This window comes from Myodes glareolus, chromosome 19 (assembly GCF_982192425.1).
Source record: "Myodes glareolus chromosome 19, mMyoGla1.1, whole genome shotgun sequence".
Taxonomy (NCBI): Eukaryota; Metazoa; Chordata; class Mammalia; order Rodentia; family Cricetidae; genus Myodes; species Myodes glareolus.
The window spans coordinates 41838929-41853938 of record NC_142044.1 but is presented as its reverse complement, the minus strand read 5'-3'; the positions used below and the strand labels follow the sequence as shown (position 1 = coordinate 41853938).

General features: G+C 57.0%; 1 protein-coding gene and 1 long non-coding RNA gene across 2 annotated transcripts in view; one reads left to right on the top strand and one right to left on the bottom strand.

Annotated features, from left to right (window-relative positions):
* Positions 1-2345: 2345 nt before the first annotated feature.
* Positions 2346-11428, bottom strand: Sox10 (SRY-box transcription factor 10). Its single transcript, XM_087898986.1, has 4 exons — positions 11229-11428; positions 10259-10764; positions 6096-6364; positions 2346-4113 (listed from the first exon to the last, which is right to left on the bottom strand). Exons 2-4 carry the CDS (start codon positions 10684-10686, stop codon positions 3410-3412), a joined length of 1401 nt encoding a protein of 466 aa, XP_087755112.1. The 5' UTR covers positions 10687-10764; positions 11229-11428; the 3' UTR covers positions 2346-3409.
* Positions 11429-12852: 1424 nt separating this feature from the next.
* LOC125413416 (uncharacterized) overlaps positions 12853-15010 on the top strand; it is a 54418-nt gene continuing 52260 nt past the window's right edge. Inside the window, exon 1 of the long non-coding RNA XR_015735637.1 lies at positions 12853-13130. This is a non-coding gene — a long non-coding RNA (uncharacterized LOC125413416). The remainder of the gene's footprint in view (positions 13131-15010) is intronic.

The following is a 15010-nucleotide window of genomic DNA, read 5'->3' as shown; positions in this document are numbered from 1 at the left end:
CTGAGCTTAGTTCCTCTCCTGCTTCACTCGCAAGGGTCCTTCTTCTGTGCATCCCACTTCCCACCCCTTCACATCCTGTAGTAGAGATGTGTGTGGAGCTGGGGATGGTGTGGCACACCTATAATCCCAGGACGGTGGAGGCAGGAGGCTCAAGGTCAGTCGGGGCTACGTGAGACCTTGTCTAAGAATGTTTTAGAAAAGAAGGCAGCCATGGACTCCGGCATAGTTAGAAGGAAGACCTCTGGTCCACTGCAACTCCAAGGAGTCATGGCACGCCACATGGGACTGGGCACCCTGGTCAGGGTGGGAAGGATGCGTGGCCACAAGAGTAGGAGGGTGCTTGCTGCATTGGATGGGGGTTAATTCTGGGAGTCACAGACTTCGCACCCTACCACCCTCCTCCAAGCCTCTGGAATCCTTTAATCAAGCTGGGTGCTGAAATTTCAGCCCTGAAATGCCGTCTTTGTGCCGGCATCCAGGCAGCCACCCCAGAGTGCGGGGTCACTCTCTCGGCCCATTTCTCTAAATGGTGCCTTTGTTCCCTGCTGGGCCGCTCAGTATCAGATGTGATTAAAGGGAGATGGAGCTTGGGTAGGAGGGGGCGTTAACCCTTAGGGGATAGGGTGTAAGGAGCCGGAAGAGGGTGCTTTTCCTCTCATCTCCCCCCTTTAATTCTGTTCTTGGGAAGCACCTCATTCAGCTGGCCGCGTCTGTCACTTGCCAGCATTGTAAAATGTGTCTCCTTAGGTTTAAGGTTATCTCCTCAGCCATTTAAAGAAACACCTGGCTCTGGAGCCTCTGCAGTGTCAGAGTGTATCCAAACTCTTCCAAGGGATGAATGCTGGCTTCCACTTGCCTTCCCCCATGGCCATTTCCCTGCTGCCTGCACCATTAGTGACTGGATGACCAACCTCATGAGGTAACAGCCCCCACCCCCTTGATGGGGCCCCTCCATCTTGCCAGCTTGTCTACAGTTCCCCACCAGAGCAGGAACAATACATAGACCGGAAGTGGACAAATGTCCTGCTTTTCAGTAGAGGGGCAAGTGAGTGTCAGCAGGAAAACTTGGTTGGAGGTGGTTTCATGTCTGGCAGTGCTGGTATCCTAAGATGAAAATCTGCAGCCAGGAGAGGAAGTTTGTCTATGGTTCCTGGCCTGGTAGATCTAGGGAATGCCCCTGATCACTAGCCCTTTTTCCCCTGGAGAATCGTCAGTCTCCTGTCACCTGTGATGGGTGAAGAAGGTAGTCCGTGTGTGAGGAACACGCCGATGAGGAGGGGCACTCAGTGGCATATGCAGGCCCCAGCCTACCCCTTACATCCCAGCCTAGTGCCTTCAGTGAAGATAATCAGATATGTAGATGCGTATGCCTGGACTTAGCTCAGGGGAAGCTAGGCCCCAAGATTTAATAAAGGTGGAGCAATGAGTCACATCCAACAGTTAAAGGTCTAATAAAGCTCAAAAAAAAAAAAAAAAAAAGACAGCTTCCATATAGTTTGGGTGGTCTGATGCTGCATTAGATATTGTTAAAAAGAGCGAGGGTTTCATATACCAGGCTTCAAAGGAGCCAGCGGTTTGGGGGTGGTAACCAAAAGAACTTACTGGTTACAGTGTTTAGATGGAATGGTGAGTTGTGTTTCTAGTACCCACCTGCCCAGGGACTGATGGAGATGGGATGATGTAGAACAGTAGACCTTGGAAAGTGGTTCAGGGCACACGCTGTCCGGAGGGCACCAGCTTCCCAAAGCATCAGGCAATAGAAGCCACTCCCTCGGAGGCCTAATGGATGTACGCCCTGGCAAAGCCAGCCAGCCACCAGGGTGAGCTTTGCTGCTGTGAGATGTGTGGTCATCAACACTTCCTGTCAGAGCAACTTGGTAGAGATTCCTCTTGACCTTGGTGAGGTGAGCTTGGCAGTGGCATAGGTCATGACCACTACTGAGGACAAACTCTTGGGGAGCACAAATGGATGGAGCTGCTTGGCGTAGACACGCAAACCTGCTGCTGTGATAGCTGGATTCTAGTGTTCTCTCTCTCTCTCTCTCTGTCTCTCTCTCTCTGTGTGTGTGTGTGTGTGTGTGTGTGTGTGTGTGTGTGAGAGAGAGAGAGAGAGAGAGAGAGAGAGAGAGAGAGAGAGAGAGATCTCTTGCGCTGGGGGAGGTGATGGGTGGAGAAGTGTGGCCACAGAAGGTCCATTCACACATTCTATGGAACCACCATCCCCATGTCGGGGCGGGGCGGGGGGGGGGGAGACCCTAGGAGTCGCTCACCTTTGCACTCTCCTGGCCGCTCCCAGAAAACCTTTGAAGAAGCACAGGCATGGGGTAAGAGACCAAGAGACAGGCCAGGTCAGGCCACCAAGCAGGTGACCAGAAGTTTTGATTTTATTACTCAGAGTGCTTAATGCAAGTTAATGGGGACTGGATAGCTAGAGGAGGGCGGGAGCATGGCGACTATGCAGATAAATAAGGGGCAGCGATGTGTTACATGTGGACTGGGGAGACAGCTACGTTCTTTATTAAGGTATCGCTGGAGCGAAGGGCACAGGGCGAGGGTGGAATGTACACGCAGGGGCTTAGTGTCCAGCCTGCTGCCAGCAGCCTGGGTGCTGGGCTCTGGGACTAGGGCCCGTGCAGCGCTAACTCTGAGCCTGGGGACTTGAGGCTGACACCCAGGAGGCGAGGGGAAGACTAGTTGAGTTGCCTCTGGCTTTCCTGGAGCCCCTGCCTCCTCACTTGGGGTGGGCCTTGAGGTGTGGGAAGTGGTGGGGAAGAACGTGGGGCTCTCCTCAGTTAGACAAGGTTATTGACACAGAATTGAATCTGGGGACCTCAGCCAGTTCCTTCCTGTGTCCAGGTGTTGGGGGGGCATTGAAAGGACAGGAGCTTCCATGGAGTATCCCAGCCCACGCCCCACAAAGCTGTTCAAAGCTGTCCCCAATGAGTTCTAGGACAGGACAGAGCCAGCTCCAGGCTTTGAGGCAGGTCCCTGGCAGCCTGTCTCTCAGGCACTGTGACACAGTGGCTCTTGGGCCTCTGAGCCCCTTGCTTTCTAAGAAGGAAATGGGAATGAGGTCTCCCACCCTAATGATTCCAACCTCCCTGAAGGAGTGAGCAGGACTTCTCGGGTCCTGGGGTAGAGGGTCATTTCTAGGGGCAGGTGGTCCCTCACCCTCAGTCTGGGGCAGCCATCAACTCCTCCCCTGCCAGCTCAGTCAGAGCTGGGCCTCCCAAGCAGGGGTGGGTGGAGGGCATCAGGGCAGGAGCTGGCAGAAACCTCCCAGCTGCTGTCGGCCTCCTCAGCCTCCCTCACTGCCCCTGCCAGGCCTGAGGCTGATAGGGAGCAGGGCACACAGGCTGGGGGAAGGGGCCCTGGGGCCAGGTGGGGATTGGTGGTGGCAGGGCCCCCTCTAAGGTCGGGACAGAGTCGTATATACCGGCTGCTCCCAGTGTGTGGGACTGTGGGACTGGGGCCCTGAGGGGCTAGGGTCAGAGATGGCCGTATAGAGGGGCCGTTGAGAAGGCCCCATGTAGGAAAAGGCTGAGTAGAGGCCAGAGGCCTGACCCGCATGGCCGTAATAGGGTCCTGAGGGCTGATGGTCAGAATAGTCGAACTGGGGGCGTGAGATGGAGGGGAAGGCAGAGCCGTAGTGGGGCAGACTGAGGGAGGTGTAGGCGATCTGGGAAGTCGACGGCTGGTCAGTGTAGTGTGGGGGTCCCTGGGGGCCTGTGGTCTCTGTCTTCACCTGGGCCTTGGCATCCACACCAGGGGGCGAGACCGTGGGCAGAGCCACACCTGGTGGCTTGGAGATCCAGGCAGAGTGTCCACTGGCCACAGCCAGGGCACTGCCCAGCCCATAGCCAGCTGCTGAGTAGCTACCCACATGGCCTGGGTGCCCATTGGGTGGCAGGTATTGGTCCAGCTCAGTCACATCAAAGGTCTCCATGTTGGACATTACCTCGTGACTGATCTCTCCGATGTCCACGTTGCCGAAGTCGATGTGGGGCTTCCCGCCCTCCCCCAGGGAGCGCCCATCCCTTTTGGGGTCTGCCTTGCCGGACTGCAGCTCTGTCTTTGGGGTGGTTGGAGGGGTAGGAGGGCCATGGCTCTGGCCTGGATGAGAGAGAGAGAGAGAGAGAGAGAGAGAGAGAGAGAGGAGGGAAAATGAGCAGGTTAGAGGCAAATGGACCCTAGAAGGCCTCGTGGCTCACCTCCAGGCAACAGGATGCTGACCGCTAAGACCAGACGTGCTGCCTAATGGCTAAGGCTACTGGGTCATGCTGGGCCATCGTTCTGGGCCCTGCCTGCTCTTCAGAGCACCCTTGACATCTGTTGGTCACTCTCCCTGTCTAACCCGTCTGACCTGTCTACTTTGGACTGTTACTTCTTACCACCTCCAAGCAGCACTGTGTCCTCTGCAATGCAACCTCGAACCTGGCCACTCCCTGCCCTGCTGGCCCTTGCTCAAGGGGGCACTTAGATTACTGCCCCCCTTTGCTTTGCCTGTTAACTTTCTCATCCACACATCTCAACAAATGCTCAGGGCACTGCTAAGTGCCAGGCGGTGTGCCAGATCCTAGGAAGAAGTGAAAATAAAATCGGGCCCTGTCTCCAAAAGCTTGCAGCCACGGAGAGATAAGAGCTCCCACAGGGTTCTAGAATAGTGGGTGCTGCGTGAAGGCGCGTGCAAAGGCCTGAGGGGACAAGAGAAGGAAGCCACCTGCTGTCTCAGGGATTTGGGGGAGTCTCAAAGGACATCTGAATGCCCCAGAGGCTCCGATGATGAGATTGCATGGAAGGAAGGTGACTGGACCGAGCATCCCATCACAGAGAAGCAAATCCATGGCACAGCAGTGTAAGGCCCGCAGCTGCCGGGGCAGATTGCACCTCAGCCGTCACTGGAGGCAGTGCCAAGTCCCTCATTAGCCAAGGGCTGCAGACTTCAGGAGACCTACCAAGGCTTGAATTCTGGCTCTGTCATTCACTGTGTGACCCCAGGCAAACCCTCAATCTTCCTTTAAGCAGCTTGTCAGTAAAGCGGAGATGAGACCAGGGAACCTAGATACCACATCTTGGGGAGATGAGACCAGGGAGCCTAGATACCGCATCTCGGGAAGCCTACTGTGATTACAGCCTGGAGTTGTATGGTTTCTGGACAGATAGATGCTGCCGCCTGAGTCTCAAAGAGGCTTTTCCTATGCTAGTTTCTTCCTGTATGTCATTCACTCGATTCCATCCCAACTCCTCCTCTAGACTGCGGGCTCCTAAGCCAGGGACCATGGGCTTCTCTTGGTGGCTCCTGACACAATGAGGACTTAGCTTGTCTGCTGAAGCCAGAGGAGCTCATTACTCTCTTGAGTACTTCCTGCATGTCACACTGGCGCTCTGCTCATGAGGAACACAAGCAACCCATCGCCCGCAGAGTCCCACCAGCTGGGCTCAGACCTCAGCTGAGGAGCAGGTTCTTTTTCCTGTCTCCTCATCTACAGGACACTGGTGAAGAGTTGCTCACCTCACCACAGCATTTCAGGCTGACTGGCTGGTGGAAGGGGTCCACACACACAAGGCAGCCTGGCATGCTAAGTGTCAGCTCGCATCCTTAGGGAGAAGTAAATAGGAATGGGCCACGTAGGCCCCTCCGTGGCATGTGCTCAGCATCACCCTAGGGCAGGCGCCGGAAGAGGCAGTGGCTTCCTCTCCACCCATGTTTGATCACTCACCCTGCCTGCCTTCTACCTCTGGTTTCTCCAGACAGGGTTTCTCTGCATAGCCTTGGAACTCACGCTGTAGTCTAGGCTGGCCTCGAACTCAGAGACCCACCTGCCTCTACCTCAATTAGAGGTGTGTACCACCACCACCTGTCTTTTTTGTTTGTTTGTTGTTTGGTTTTTGACTTTTGATCAACCGTTTCTCAAAAGCACCAGAATCCCCACTGAGCTGCCTCTGGGTTCTGTCCTCCAGCTGGAGGAGCTGCACCCCTGGCCAGCCCTTCCCAGATCTCAGCTCAGGCTAGGGAACTCTCCACTGCCTGGCTTCTCCCAGCCCCACTACAGCTCTGCCAACAGCACACTGGTAGCTCCCGACCCAGCACTCACCTGAGGGGTGCTCTGGGTTCCCGTCTGAAATGGGGGAACCTTCTTCCGGGTGCCGATGGTCCAGGTGGGCACTCTTGTAGTGGGCCTGGATGGCAGCAGCCCCTCCTTGCTCAGCCTCCCCGCCTGGGCATTCTGCCTCCCCCTGGGTTGCCTTCCCATTCTTCCGCCGCCGAGGTTGGTACTTGTAGTCAGGGTGGTCCTTCTTGTGTTGCATGCGGAGCCGTTCGGCCTCCTCAATGAAGGGGCGCTTGTCACTCTCGTTCAGTAGCCTGGAGGTGGAGGACAGCAGAGCTAGTGAGTGCTAGGGCACCCGGGTGAACTTCCCTCTGAACTTCATTCCTGGGGTGGGGAACCCAGAGGGCAGGGCCAATGTAGGACTGTGCCTTGTGGTTAGAAAATGCCAGGCCAAGGAGCCCCAGTCTGAGGTGGTTGTGATCTCTGTCCCCTACCTCTCAGTGGCTAGAGGACACCAGGAGCCACCAGCCTCCAAGCACGCAGTCAAAAAGGAGTTACAAGGGGCAGGTGTCAGTGCGAGCAGAGGGAAGTCGTTCCTGTTACTGAAGCCCCATTGAAGGGCGAGCTCCCTGGCGCACACCTGGAGGCGTGCGGACAGAAGCAGACGGCTGCGGAGGAACCCAGTCTCTGCTACTTACTAGCTGTGTGCCAGACTTTGCACAAGTTACTTCTCTGAGTCCGGGTTTCTTCACCTATAAAACGAGGATGATAACACCTACTTCACCCGGGTGTGGGGTCACCAGAAATATATATAAATACACGAAGTGCCTAGGCCTGGGGAGGGGGGGGACCTAGAGGAAATAGGGGCTACTCTGATGGTGCCTGGGGAGGAGCTGCACGGGACAGCCCAAGAGTAGATCCTCAAGTCCAGAAAAATGATTTGGTGAAATTTCTATTTGGTGGGGCTGAGCATTCTAAGTGTGAGCCCCTTCAATACGGAGGCACTGTCTCCAGAGAGAGATCTTGTGTCTGGACCTGGGAGTGACAGAAGGGAGAGGAATCTTGGGTCTCTTCCCAGACTCTGGGACAGACTGAGGCCAGCCCATGACTTGGAGAAGCCCTCATGGCTGTGCCCCCACCCATTCGACTCCAGCTTCAGGTCAAAGTTGAAGGGCGGAGGGCGGAGGGTACCAGGACTTGCCTGCCCCAGGGTAAGGAAGACAGAGTGGGGCACCTTAAATAGGGGGAAAGAACAGATCCATAGACTTCAGACACAGGGACCACTGGTCCACGTTAAGGGTTTCTCTCCCTCCAGCACACCCAATTGGTGCCCTCTTCTCCTAGGCAACAGAAGACCAAGCCCCTTCTCCGGCTGGTTATGCCAGGCACTTTCTAGCCAGCAGCAGCATTCCTTTGCAGCTTAGCCTCCTGGTCTGCCCTGCACCCTCCCAGCATTCCCCTAAAGGACCCTCTAGCTGAGCCAGACTCCATTAGAGTTAGTACACTCTCTGGATAGGTGGAGACCCCCAAGATTAGGCCTTAGAAAGAACTACAGAGCAGAATGGTGGGGTCCTGTCAGCATGGACCTATTACAGATGCTCCTGGGGTGGCTGGTGACACCAGACAATCTCCTATCCTTCTCAGTGTCCCCTGCCTGGCGGGCAACCTGAAATCACCAAGAAAGCGACAAGGAATGTGGGAGAGGGCCCCACATACCAGAAGTGCAGGAAGATTACAATACTGGAGCCTACCATCACCTCCCAAGCCGTACTGTACCCAGTTAGCCCTAACAGAAACCTGGGGGTGCCGTGGCGCTAGCGCCAATCTTAGCGTACAAACCCTCACATTCAGAGCTGGCCTTCTCCACTGCTCCCCCCACCTCCCGGGCCAGCTTGGTCCTCATTTGTTCCCTTTCTTTCTACCTGCCTCTTGGTTTGTGATGGGTGGACGGAGAAGGGAGGCTGATTCCCAGCATAGTGGGCAGCTCCTAGTGGGGCACTGGCCGCTGTTATATGTGTCCTCCTACCAGGCCAACATGTGGTCAAGAGCCTGTGTGACTCGGGGCAGGAGAGGCCAATGAGCCCCCTACAGGAGGAGCTCTGCTGCAGCCTAATCTCAGTTTCCTGGCTCAGACTGTACTTTCCGTACAGGTTAAACAGCACCGAACATCCCACAGGTCAGCACGTAATGGTTCCTCCCCAGATGGCAGCCAAGTTTAGTGTGCCAAGTGCTCACACGGCCACCCAAGACCTGTGTTCAAGTGCATTGGTCCCAGACTCATGCACAGTTCTCTCAGTCCATGTTTTCGGCTGCTTTTCAGTTCTGTCGACCCAACCATCTATGCTCCTAATGTCCTTAGAGGCACGAGCTTAGAAAAAGTGTGTTCAAACTCTTGGAGCAACTGGCAAGCTCAGCCCACATTCCGATGCCTGAGGACCCCCATCCAGGGCCTAAGCAGCCACCACCCGTCGACACAGTCTTGGCTCCCTGGCATTGTTTTGCCACTTCCCACCCCTGGGCTGGGTCCTCGGCCATCCGGGCTCTCCTGCCTCACCTGCCCCAGGTGGAACGCTGTGGACACAGTCTGAGTGGTAGCCAGGGATGAGTCTGCCTGAAGGGGACTAAGTCAAGGGTTCTAAAGTGGGAATTGGGACAGGGACAACGGAGGGACTTCATAAACCCTGGCAACAGATGGTGGTTGGAGAGCTGGGGGGTCCATCTCTCAGTGCTATTACACACCTAGACGGACCTTGGACAAAGGAGTTAGCCGCCACTGCTTTCCTGAGCAGAGCTGGGCTCCAGGCTCACAGTGGCTGGCTATCCAGCTATTGCCTGGTCAGGGCTGAGGGCCGAGGAAGCTGGGGGAGGGGTGCTGGGCCTTCGGCAAGCACATGGCAAGTGCAGGTCAGGAAGCTTCTTGCAGATCGCTCTGTTCTTAGGGAACGGATTGCTCCTTCTGCTACTTCAAGGCCTATGGCCTTCACACCAGGCCAACAAAGTGGAAGGAGCCGGCTCCTCTGACAGACCCCAAGTCTCCTCAAGCATGAAGCCCCTCCATTTTCCTGTTCTCTGCCCACCCCCACCGCTCCAGACCACTCCAGAGAGTCAAGTGTGACCTCTGTCACCAGAGAGAATATGGGGAATAGCCTCTGACAAGAATTCGTGACTGGACTCTGTCGCTGACTGACCTAGGCAGTGTGGGCCTCTTGGGTCTGTCTCTTGGAAAGTCTAGTGGGGATCAGGTGACCTCAGCAATCTAGCTCCTGTTGGAGCCCTTGTTCCCTTTGAACCTGGCCCAGGGTGCCTGTGGCACGTAGGGGTGCTCCACACATCTGGGACTGTCCAGGTGAGTACAAGGGTCAAACTTGCTCCCTGGGAAAATGTTGCCAGAGGCTTGAGGACCAGCTTAGGCAGCCTAGGGTTCTGAGGGACCCTGGCAGGAAGCAGGCTTCCTCCTGGCTAGGGTGCTCAGCTCCAGTTCTTGAGTTTGGGGAAGAGGTTGCTCAACCATTGGGTGGAGCCCAGGGAGGGAAGATGGCGCCAAAGCTGGAGAAAGTGGAAAAGAGCGAGTAGCTTGGTGGCTGGGAGACATAACTGGACGAGAAGGCCTCTTTTTGCGTGCCCTCTCCTGGGAATAAGGAAGCCCTCAGTGCAGAGGCTGGGGTCGGGAAGGTCTCCCAGAGCAGCGGGAGCAGGGACCCCTGCTTTCTCTGGGTTTCTTGTTTTCCTTGCAGCCCCTCCTCCCCCAAGCTCTCCATCTGGCTGCTTCAGTGGCGCAGCGGCTACAGCAAGACCAATTCTCTCCCAGAGTTTCCCACAGTCTCCCGACCACTGAAACGGGTGGCAGCGGCACCCAAGTGTGTGAATGTGGGATTGAGTGGAGGTCATCAGAGCGTCCCACCACGCTATCTTCCCTGCCCACCACCCACGGAATTCCAGCCACGAGGGGGCGCCTCCCTGTCCGCCGTCTCAGGATGGGGAGGCCCAGCCTAGGCCGCTGGGGTTCTGAGTTCCAGGGCGAGCTGCCCGAAGAGTCCCCCAGGAGCACTCTGGGTAGATGGGTGGGCAAGGTCACCAAATCTGGTCTTCTAAAGAGATGGTTGGCCTCCCCTAGGAGAGGGGCCTGGGCGATCCCACTCTGGGGCCCCAGGCTAGCCCTAATACTCACGAAGCTAGGGTCTGTGGGGCTGGGGCGGGGCAAGGCTCACCTCCAAAGCTTGCCCAGCGTCTTGCTGAGCTCCGCATTGTGGAGGTGCGGGTATTGGTCAGCCAGCTTCCTGCGCGCCGCCTGTGCCCACACCATGAAGGCGTTCATGGGCCGCTTGACGTGCGGCTTGCTCTTGCTGGCGCCATTGACACGCACGGGCATGGGCACCAGCGTCCAGTCGTAGCCGCTGAGCACCTGGCTGACGGCCTCGCGGATGCACACAGGGAACTTGTCATCATCTGCCTCGCCGTCCTGCTGTTCCTTCTTGACCTTGCCCAGTTCTCCGGGCCCCGGGCTGGCTCGCAGGCCCGAGCCACCGCCGCCGCCGTCGGGTCCCAGCGACGGCGCGCTGCCAGGGGACAGGCAGCGGGGCTCCTCGGAGCCCACAGGGCTCAGCTCCACCTCTGATAGGTCCTGTTCCTCCGCCATGTCGCTCCTGGCCGCCGCCGCTTCGGCCGCCTCCCCCAGGCCCACCGCCGGGGTCCTCGCGAAGAGCCCAACGCCCACCTGGACAGGAAGGAGGGCGCGATGGAGAGGCGCCGTGCGCCACCCCAGGCTGGACGCGAATGTAGCCCCGAGGTGGCGGCCCTCTTTGCCCGCGCTAAATCCACTCGGGCCTGGGCCCGCGCACATGCCAGACCCTAAGTGGGTGCGTCCCGCCTCTATGTCTTCCCACCCCCTGATCCCAACCGTCTCTAGGTGTGGGTGGGTTTTTTCCTTAAACCTCCTCTTGGGTGGAGGTTTGTTGATGGAAAGGAAGAAAAACGGACCCTTTATTCGACTCTAATCCGGGCCCCTGGAATTTCCCACCTTTTCTCTCAACTCTCCTTTCCCTCGTCTGCCCTGACAGTTTAAGGAAGTTGGGTGGGGGGTGCATGTCAGCCTGTGGGGTGTCAGCCTCTCCCACCCCAAACTGGGGGGACCCAGACCCCTGATGGCAGTCCTGGCCCAGGGGAGACGTGCGCACTCACCTCCTCCGACCTCTCCTCCAGTCTGGGGCTCGTCCTGAGGAAGTGGAAAACCGTGTCCCAAGGTGTGCGGTCCAGGTCGGGGCTGGGGGGCTGACACTGATGGACTGGGAGGGAAGGGCTGGGGGGCCCTAAACCTCAGGCCACAGCCTCGTCTGGACGGAGCCTGAATCCTCACCACCAAACACCCTGGCTGGACAGCCCGAGACTGACTGAGCGACTGAGCCGCTGCAGACGGCTGGGGAAGGAAGGAGGGGGAGGGGAGGGGGGAAAAGGAGGGAGGGAAGGGCAGAAGGTGGAGCCTCCAGCGCTGCCTTCATCCCCAACACCCAGGACGCCTCCACTCTGCCCAGCTCACCCCCCCCCCCCAAGCCCTGCCCGCACTGCTGCCTAGGCCCGTCTCCCTGGACTAAGCTTGGGTTTGGGCAGCTGGTGTGAGAATCGGGGCACTTTACATCTGGGAGGGGAGAGATGCAGGTGGCACAGTCAGAACCTGTTGCCTGGGACCCTAGACCTCTGCCTCAGGTAGTGGCATGGGCTGTTTACAAAGGACTAGGGGGAGATGTGAGGAAAGCCGGTAATCTCAAAGGGTGGCAGCCTGTGTTGCTTAATTTTAGAAATCCTACTGAGTCCCACTGTGTGCTAGGAACCGCTGCCGGATGGCCTCTCTCTGTCACCCTCTCCTGCCCTCTCTCAGTGTATACAGTCAGAGGTCCTGACAAGGAGGTCAGCAGCTGAACAACCTTTGCCCCGTACACATACCTAGGTTCAATCCATAATTCCCTCTCTCTAGATATCAGCCTTCAGAAAGGGGGACTGGCCCAAGGTAGAGACACAGGAGGCTGAGGCGGGGCGGGAGAGGGTCCTCTTCAAGGGGACATGGAGGACTTTGGGGGTCTCACTCCCACACTGATCTCTTCGTCTCCTGGGACAGGGAAGGATGGAAGAGTCCCAGCCCTAGATGTCATGAAGTGCCTCACTGTCCCACACTGAGAAAGGAACTGCCCTGACTCTGACCCCCCCTTTCCTCTGCCCCTCACTATCGTCCTTTGTTCTTCCTGCCCATCGTCCCAGGGTCCCTTCCCCTCATCTCTTTCCTTGGTCACACCTCCATAGGCTATTGTCCCTTTCCCTTCTCAGTGAAGGCAGTCGTTCCTGGCTGAGTGGTTATGCAGAACTAGGGTGCCCACGGAGGGACAGCAGAGGAGCCTGGGTCATACCAGTGACAATATGTGGCTTCTCTGTCCCTCTTAGCTGGGCAAGGTCCTAGGCCCACGCCAAACAGGTGCTGTCTGGAGTCAGGCTGGAACTGGGGTCTGGAGAATCAAGGCCTCATGATTGGGAAGGCCCCAGGGTGGAGAGTGAAACACAATGAGATAGTCACACGGGGCAAAGGCATGTCGAGGGGGTGGCAGACATTGGTAACACACACTCACACATGCTTGCGCACACACAACCAGTCAGACAATTGGGCCAGTGTGTCTGGGGCTGCAGAGCCCAGTGAATTAGGAGTTTGATAAGGGTTTTCTCTTTCTCTCGCTCACTGGCCTTGGACAATCTCCCCCCAGTTTTCCTCGACGCCACCCCCGGCGCTGCCAACCCTCCTCCCCCCGCCTCCCTTCTCTTCCCTGTGCCCAGACTCTTGTTCGGGGCCTTGAAACAGTGAGCTGTCTTTGTTCGAAATACAGGTGAACGGCAATCATGTGATTAACGCACACACACATAAAAAGCTTTTTAACAGCGCCCGCCCGGCCTCAGAACCGCCCGGAGAGAAGCCGCCTTGGATGGACAGAGGGACTGAGCTACAAGCATCCAGCCAGTCGTGTCCCGGCTCCTCTGCAGCGGTCTCCAACGTCCGCTGCTGCCCGCCCGCTGCCCGCCTGCCCGCCTGGCATCTCTCTCCCGGTGGGTCCCTGTTCATCTCCCCACCCTTCGGTCCCTCCTCTTGGAGGGAAGGTCCTCCCTGCTCTCTGTCTGTGGCTGAGCCTGAGACTCCTGGGGCATGGAGGAGCGCTGTGGGGGGGAGTGGGCCCAGGATTATAGGAAGCTGGGGGCGGGGGAGGTGGTGGTCTCACAGCCGCTGACCTCTCCAGTTCCCTGCCACCACCCTCTTGGGCCCAGCTGCCAGTAAGGGGTGTGTATGTGTGTGTGTGGGGCGCTCTTTAGAGGGTCACACCTGGTTTGGGCTCCCTCTCCGTTTCTTCTTCGTCCCTGCACACAGGTTCTCCTGAGTGCTTGACTTGCTTGGCCCCTGCCTAGCTACCTGCTGAGAGATGCTGCTGGGGTGGCTAGGCCTGAAGAGGGGGGAGGGCAGGGGAAGGATTGCGTGTTTATTGAGGGTTTCCCCTGTGAACAAGATGTCTGTAAACCCCAGACTGGCAATCATGATGCCTTTGCCTCATTTTCGGTCTTAGGAACCCAGTGCTCTCCAGCAGAAGAACGTAAAGGTCCCATTTTCTCCACAGAGTAGGGAATTAGGAAAGTGGGGAGGGTCCCTGCTTTTCAATGTCAGGCCTCAGGGACCTGAGGGTGGCCAGGAGGGCCAGGGCTACCACCTGCTTCTTTCCCAGCTGCCAGCTAGAAGGGAGGGGCTGTTTTCCTCTCCATTCCTGATTCTATCCCAGGGATGCTCGTGACCCCATGCCCACATCCTATCAAAGCTGCCCCAAGAGGAGGGCTCCTCCCCACCATGGGTGAGGGTGGTGCTGGTGTATGTTCCTCAGCAGAGGGCCAAGGCCTGAGTGTGGTGGAATCCAGGCTTCCTGCCATGGGTGGAGGCCAATCATGAGCTTCCTGGGTACAGCTCGTGTTCCTTTGAGATGGTCCCAAATCCCCCCAGAAGGTAGTCCTTGGGAGGGACCTGAAATCTTTCAGTGGGACTCGAAGTCCACTGATGATACCTCCAGGCCAGATCATCTCAGGTCAGCAGTAACCCTTAACCCTTTTTGGGGGTGCTGTCCTGCCTGGCAGCAAACGTCACCCATAATCCCCAACCCTGAGCCCAGGCCTCTCATTTGTCACATGGCAGAGGAATGCCATCTTTCCCTGCCTTGGAGGATATACAGAGAGTAGGAAACCGGCTACTTGGCAGGACCAGGAGCTTTGAGGCATTAGGATGGCTCCAGGGAAGCTTGAGCTTTGGCCTTAGGTTCAGTTTTCTGGACGGTCACCTGTCTTTCAGACCCCCATAGGACAGGGAAAGGATGAGATGGGGGCCACCTCTGATCACAGAGGTATAGACCACACCTGGAATCCCTGCTCCCTCTCATCGGCCTTCCCAAGTCTATGTTTCGGCTGCCCTGGATCCTGGGGGCTAGCTTGGTGTTTCTCAGTCATGAGGGGCCTGAGGTTCTGCATTCCTGCCAGGTTTGTTTCCTGGCACCTGCCCAGGGCTGGTCTCAGGTCTGGAATCATATACACAAGTGCGTGCAGCCCCAGTTAGCCTTGAACTCTCCATTCCCTGGCCTCAGCCTCCCAAGGAGCTAGGATTACAGGTGTGCACCTCCATATCAGCTGTATGCAGTTAAGACAAATGCTTATTTGGATTTAAAAATGTCAAATTCTACACCAGACTGTTCATTTTGAATGACTTTCTGGGAAGCAGAGGCAGGTATATTTTATTTTTATTTTTGTAATTCCCTCGACAGGCTCTGGTTTCCTTCCAGGGTCCCTGCAACTCCAAGACTGGGAGGGATCCCCTGCCAGATCCAAAGTCTCTAAGAAGAATGGACAGGACTTACTTGGACTCTGAGCCAGAGAGCCAGTGACCAAACTTGTAGTCACTT